This window comes from Suricata suricatta, chromosome 1 (genome assembly GCF_006229205.1).
Source record: "Suricata suricatta isolate VVHF042 chromosome 1, meerkat_22Aug2017_6uvM2_HiC, whole genome shotgun sequence".
In the NCBI taxonomy this organism is placed as follows: Eukaryota; Metazoa; Chordata; class Mammalia; order Carnivora; family Herpestidae; genus Suricata; species Suricata suricatta.
In genome coordinates, this window is record NC_043700.1 from 193,302,368 (window position 1) to 193,308,813 (window position 6,446).

General features: G+C 65.5%; 1 protein-coding gene across 3 annotated transcripts in view; it reads right to left on the reverse strand.

The window, feature by feature from the left end:
* Nucleotides 1-1,301: 1,301 nt before the first annotated feature.
* TACC3 (transforming acidic coiled-coil containing protein 3) overlaps nucleotides 1,302-6,446 on the reverse strand; it is an 11,163-nt gene continuing 6,018 nt past the window's right edge. For all 3 annotated transcript variants that reach the window (XM_029949541.1, XM_029949551.1, XM_029949558.1), the window contains 10 exons: nucleotides 5,927-5,979; nucleotides 5,550-5,653; nucleotides 5,117-5,204; nucleotides 4,806-4,922; nucleotides 4,163-4,239; nucleotides 4,042-4,085; nucleotides 3,439-3,599; nucleotides 2,055-2,161; nucleotides 1,822-1,942; nucleotides 1,302-1,530 (listed from right to left, as the gene is read on the reverse strand). In XM_029949541.1, the coding sequence (XP_029805401.1) occupies nucleotides 1,465-1,530; nucleotides 1,822-1,942; nucleotides 2,055-2,161; nucleotides 3,439-3,599; nucleotides 4,042-4,085; nucleotides 4,163-4,239; nucleotides 4,806-4,922; nucleotides 5,117-5,204; nucleotides 5,550-5,653; nucleotides 5,927-5,979 (938 nt within the window). In that variant the 3' untranslated portion in view covers nucleotides 1,302-1,464. The remainder of the gene's footprint in view (nucleotides 1,531-1,821; nucleotides 1,943-2,054; nucleotides 2,162-3,438; nucleotides 3,600-4,041; nucleotides 4,086-4,162; nucleotides 4,240-4,805; nucleotides 4,923-5,116; nucleotides 5,205-5,549; nucleotides 5,654-5,926; nucleotides 5,980-6,446) is intronic.

Sequence of the window (6,446 nt, forward strand, 5' to 3'; positions counted from 1 at the left end):
AGAGGGCCTGTGTCCTGGGAGTGGCCTGGGCAGGGCCAGCGCGGGGCGCCCAGACGGACCTGGCTGGCGAGGGAGACGTCCAGGCTCGGGAAGAGGCTTCGGAGCCTCTGGCTGGAGCCCGCCCTGGAGCACAGGGGTTTCTGGAAGGAACCCCAGGGCAGCCATAGGGAGATGGGAGTCCTGGCATCTGGGGTAGACTGGCCCCTCAGTCTGTGCCCCCAGCCCGGCCTTTGTCCCAAACCCAGGCACTTTCCTGCAAACATGCCCCCCACCTTCGGGATCCTGGCCCCACAGTCAGCTCCTACCCCAGGCCCAGGGCCGGCAGCGCCCCCTGGTGGTGACTGGCGGGTCACTGCTGCCCACCCTCATGTCCAAGGAGCGTCCTTGCCAGCTTGAGTGGCAGCGGGGTGCAGGGGCACAGAGATGCTCTGAGGCCTCTGGGCTGGGCAGGCCTCGGCCTGGGTCTCTGTGTTGGGACTCCCACTCCCTGTTGATGAGAGAAAATGCCCTTTGGAAGGCGGTTCCTCCTTAGGCCTGAGCTGGAGCGTCTCCTTACGCACGTCCGGCTAGGATTTCCCTGGAGGGGACAGGGAGTCAGGGCCTAGCCGCAGCAGCGCCAACTGCGAATAGGTCACCAGCGTGGGTCCTCAGCCTGCCCAGGCACCAAGTCAGGTGCTAAGGAGGCGCTGTGCCATCTGGCCGGTTCCGGGGACCGTGGTGTTAGTTAGGGACATGACTCCAGTGTAGTCACGTTAGCAACAGCCCTGGGGACCAGTGTCCAGCCAGCTCTCTGCGCGTCTGTGACCAGGGCCCCGATGCCCCTGCAGTCCCGGCTGTGGCCCCGGTCAGAAAGGCTCCTGGGGGCTGCCTTGAGCCCCACTGTGTGTCCTGGGTGTTCACCCTGCAAAGGCAAAGGCCTCCCCCCGCCCCCCCCCCGGCCCCATCCCCCGTACTGTGTGGTCAGGGGGCGGGTAAGGGAGGGGTGGAGGGAAGCTCTGTGCCTGGACCAGTGTCCGAGGGTCCAGCAAGTGGGGCCGGCAGGCCCTCTCCGGAGCAGGCCCTGGGGGCAGAGGGGTGAAGGACTGGGACACGGGTCTCCCTCAGCACTGTGCCTTGGCCAGCTGCGCGTCTGCTCGGGGCAGGGCTCCCTGGAGCACCGGCTGGGGACACCTGCCTTCTAGTGGACGTTTGTCATCTGCACCGCGAAGCGCCCCAGCCGTCCCCCGGCCAGAGCTGGGGAGGGGGGAGCGGGGAGGCCCCTGGCAGAAGCAGAAACCTGCAAACCATGGCAACTCCAACACTCGAACTGAAGGGAAACTTTAATTAGTCTTCTTGTTAAAGCAATCTGGTTTAAAAACGGGCTGAGGTTAAGAAAAAAAAAAAACCACAAAGCCTTCCCCAGACACACAGACACACAGACACACAGACACACAGACGGGGCGGGTGCTGGGAGGGGCCTCCTGGTCAGATCTTCTCCATCTTGGAGATGAGGTCATCACAGATTCGGGTCAGTTCCTCGTTTTCCTTAGTCTGAAGGAGAAAAACAACAGAACCAAACGGGGGCTTGACTTTTATGATACAAAGATTTGATCGGACTCTCCACACCTCCCGTGGAGCTGGGGCTCCAGACCCCAGCTCTAGAGTCGCGCGCCCCAGCCAGCTGGGTGCCCCGGGTCCCTGTGTCCTACACAATTCTCAGGAGCAGGCCACAGGGCCCTCCTAGAAGGTACGGATGGCCCGCCCCTGCGACGGGGCGGGTCCCCAAGCCAGCAGGGCCTCTGCCTGCCTCTCCGCCCAGGGCCCGGGGCCCTGTGTGCTCGCCTTTTGCTCAACGGTCTTCTCCAGGGACTGGGCCCGCATCTGCTCCTTCCTCAGGCTGGCCTGGAAGGCCAAGGCCTCCGCTTGGGCCTTGCTGCGCACCTGGGCGATCTCCTCATTGGCGCTGGAGACGCAGAGGGCAGGACTGAGGCGGTCCGTGACCGGGGTGTGGGTCCTCCCTCCGCAGGCTTGCTAGACCCTTCTCTACCCAGCGCCCCCCAGTACTCAGTACTCACAGCCGGAGTTTCTCCTCTGCGTGGGCCTTCAGGGCCTGGTACCTCTGTCCTTCCTTTTCAATTCTCGCGATATAATCCTCTACACACTTCTTCAGCGACTCTTCGTTCTTTAAAGAACGAGCAGACGTGAGCTGCAAGCTCTGTTGGAGGCCAGCGGGCCTGGCTTTCAGGGGACCCCTGGGTCAGGTGTGGGTGGGCCCACCATCAAGGGTCTCTGGGGTGTTCCCACAACAGCAGCTCTGGCAAGGAAGGCCCCTCCCACAGCCCCCCACCCGGCCCCCATCAGCCTGCCCAGCACGCAGAGCCCACGGGGATGACCCCGTCTTTTTGCGGACCACGGGCACAAATGCCAGGACATGTGGACAGGGCTGTCTACCTACGGGCCGTGCGGGGACAGCCAGGTGGCCAGTCTTGTGTCTGGTTTCAGGAAATGACAGAACTCACAGGTAAGGGGCAGGGATGCCGGCAAGGGGAAGGCTGGGGGCTGAGGCTCCACGTGCCAGGGGTCCCATCGGGTCCCCTGGCCGGGCTACTGCATGTGGCCAGCACCGTGGCCGTTGCATAGATGTTTGAGAACAGCGTTAGCTCTTAAGCTGTGTCCTGGTTGTAGAAAGTTCTCTGGCAGCTCCGTCCAGGCAAGGCGTGTGACCCAACGGCTCTCCAGTCCGCCGTGTGTCCGGCGCCTCTCCCTCTTTGCTCTCCCCGCCCTGGCGGCTGCAGTCAGGCCCACACCCCGTCCCCCTGTCCCGGCGCGTCACCGCTCGGCTGCGTCCGCCCAATTCACGCTGCTTTATCTCGGCCCCAACCTCCGCTGGCCCTTCCCCGAGCGCCCCGCTGCGAGGACACTCGGGACTGCGGGAAGTGGGTGCCGTCGGCCCGTGGCGCAGCCGCCCTCACTCAGGCGCTGCCATCACCTGGGAGACCACCTTTCAAGGAGTTTCAGTTCCAAGTGCTTTCTTCCACACTGTGCACCAGACCTCAGGGTGAGACCCGGTGAGCTCGGCCTTGTCTCCGCCCTACAGCCCGGTCCTCTGCCCTTCCACAGGTCGGGTGGCACCTTTTAGGCCCAGCCCAGCCCCTCAGGCTACCGCCCCGCCCCCAGCCCAGGCCGGTCCCAGCAACCGTCAGCCCGGGGCTGGCCCCCCACCTTGCATGCGCCTCCGAATGCCCCCCTGCGGGCCCCATGCCTCCAGTGCCCGCGTGTCCCTAGGCACACACTGGCCTTCCCAAACCTGGGCCCGCCGGCGAGGCAGAGACGTGGCCAGGCGCCTAGGTGGGTTATCTTCGTGGAGAGCCTGCAGCTCCCAGCCCTTGACAAGGTCAGGAAATAGGACAGGCCTGCTCGGGGGCTTCCGGGGGAGGGCAGGCCCTCCACACCACCTACCGTGCGGTACCCCTCGATCACCTCCTTCTGTTTCTCAAATCGCTTGAACAGGTCAGAGAAGGACTTTTCCATGGAGCTCAGGTCTGCAGTCAGCTGGTCTTTTTCCTTCAGAATCTTCTGGATCTCAGCTTTTGCAAGTTCCTTCTGTTTCTGAGCCTCCTCTTGAGAAAAGAGGAAAGGGTACTTAGTATCAGAGGAGCACAGATGAGGACAAGCAGGGCAGAGAGGCGGGCGACCCACCCACGGTCCCACTAGTGGCCAGGTGACAGGCCCCCTCTCCAGGGTAACCTTCTGGAGCAGGGCCTGGGGGGCACCAGCACCCTAGCGCTCCACAGAGCCCACAGCCACCAGCGCGTCCCTACTGCCGGGGCCTCCTGCAGCTTGAGGCCCTGCCTGGGGCGAGCCCCACCTGATACTTGGCCAGTCGGGGGCGCAGGGGCAGACTGCAGATACAGTGGCTGGGGCAGGGGCCCCAGGTGCCCACCCAAGGCCTGGCCCGTTGTGGGGCTGAGCAGCACCAGCCCCACAGCATTACCCGGTCCCCTGACTGCCAGGCGACCCTCCCAGGCCCCGGCTGCTAGGCCGCAGGCTGCCGGCACTCACCCATCGCCTGGTACACGATGCCCTCGAACCCGTCCATGATCTTCCTGCGGGGAGAAGAGACGTGCCTGTGGCTGCCCGCGGCAGGTGCGCCGGGCTGCACGGAGCCGGCCGCGGGCCTTACCCCATCTCCAGGTTCTTTGCGTGGAGCGTCTCACACCTGCTCCTCAGCAGCGCGCTCTCCTGCCGTGCGGCCTCCACCTGCATGGAGCACACAGTGCACGGTGAGGGGTCTGGGTCGGGGTGCGGGGGCGCCTGCAGCGGCGGGGTCACGGTGCCTGGGAAAGCACGTGTCCTCCGGGGGCATCGTCTGTCAGAGACGCAGGGCTGCCTTTCGTGGGCAGGCACGCAGCAGGGAGCTCTCGGCCCCCAGGGAAGATTCTGTGGGTGAGTGGGGGTGGGGAAGGGTGCCTCCTCTACAGGCAAGGCTGCGTGAGCAGCCAGCAGAGGGGAAGGGGCCCGGGTCACAAGCTCCCAGGGGCAAGAAGACTGGCAGGACCCTGCCATCGGCAGAGGCTGTTCCCATCTGGGCCCAGCATGCAGTGCTCCCAACAGGGGCCTGGCTAAACACCGCCCAGGGGACAGCGGGGTGGTGAGGGGGACTCAGGGGCTCAAGGCCCAGAGGTCCTGCTTTATGACCCCTGGGGTGGCTCAGAGCGGCGCCCTTGGAGGACACCCAGGACCCTCCGTGTGCAGACAGGCGCTCCATGAGACCCTGGGTGGGAGCACGGGAGCCCTAGCGAGCAGACACCCGCGCTTGTCCTCACCGCGGCGTCCATGTCCTTCTGGCTGTACTGTGGCACCTCCACGATGGAGTCCACGATGGGCACCATGGGCAGCAGGGGACCCCCAGGCCCAAAGATGCATGGAGGGGCATCCAGCACCTGCGGGGGGCGGTGAGGGGACACCAGCTGGGTCACATGCCCTGGCATCTACTCCCATCCCTACCCCGCCACAGGTGGAGGAGGGGAAGCCTGCAGAGGCTGGGGGCCTCCCAGGGCTGCAGGACGGGCACGGGGCCCTCATCCCCACTGGGGTGAAGTAGGGCCTTGACCAGATGCGTTTTGGAGTCACTTACAGGAGCGCTCGGGCCTCCTAGAAAGTCCAGTTCCACCAGCTTCGCCTCGGGCGGGCTTCCCGAGGACGGCGCGGCCACGTCCTGTGCGCTGAGACCCCAGAACGGAAGGTAAACGCGCCCGTTTCCCCCAAAGGCCAGAGAAGAACCGTTCGCAGGCTGCACAGCCTGTTGCCATTGCCCGGCTCGACCCCGTGACAGTCACCGCACAGACACGGCCAGAGAGGGCCCCCGAGCACCTGCAGGGCCTCATTCACAAGACCCCCGGCCCTTCTGCTGGCACTTGATGGCTCCGAGGAGGCCTGCTTTCCCGAGGCTGAGCCACAAATGTCCCCACATGGTCCCGAGACCTCCGGGAAGCCGTGTCCCCAGGGATGGCTGCCACCAGGGGCCCTGCTGCCCAGAGCCCACGGCCGGCGGGGGCAGGTGGCCCTACCTGCTGGCGTCTGGGGCCATGGGCTCTGGTCTCTGAGGGCTGTCCTTCAGGAGCGGGTCAAACTTGAGGTACAAGGACTGTTTCCTCAGGGCTGACTCCTTAAACTGAAGGGACAGCACGTCAGCGGGGTCGCTGTGGTCCTCGATGGGGGCCCGAGGGGCCGCTGCCTCCCAGGCACAGGGCAGCGCGCTCCCGAGTTCGCGTCTGCACCGGAGCCCAAGACCGGCCCGCGGGGCCACCAGGAGAGCCGTGCGGCGGGTCCTACCGGCCCGAGTCCTGGGAAGGTGCGGGGGCTGCCGGCGATCTCGGGGCCATGACGGGCCCTTTCTGAGAACCACACTGGGGAAGGGACCGGCGTGACGGCGCCGCGGACTCACCGAGGAGCTCCCGAACTGCTCCAGATAATCCACGTCGGCCCCTGTGCCTAGAACTGAGAGGGAGGTGTGTCAGCCCGGCCGGCCCGCCCCCCCACCCCCCTGCGGACGCGGCGCCCTGACCTTCCTCCCCACCCCCTCTGGCCAGGAGCCAACAATCCTCTCACCAGTGACACCTGGGCCACGTCACCCTGTGGGGCTGTCCCGCGTGCCGGGAGCAGAGCGGCAGGACGCCCGGGGCTCCCGAGGGACCAAAGCACCCTGGTCAGAAAGCGCCGTCTAGAACTGCTGCCGAGACCCCGGAGCTCCCCACAAAACCACCTTGTCCTTCCAAACCCCACGGGCGCCTCACACCACACGCAGAATTAACGCGCGATGAACAGAAACCCAAACGGAAGGGCTACAACTATAAACGCTCAGGAGGCGTGCGGGCAAATCCTCACAGCGGCGGGATTGGCCAGGACGCCCAAGACCTCACACCGACCGCACAAACAAAAGAAAGAGGTAGATCAGACTTCGAGGT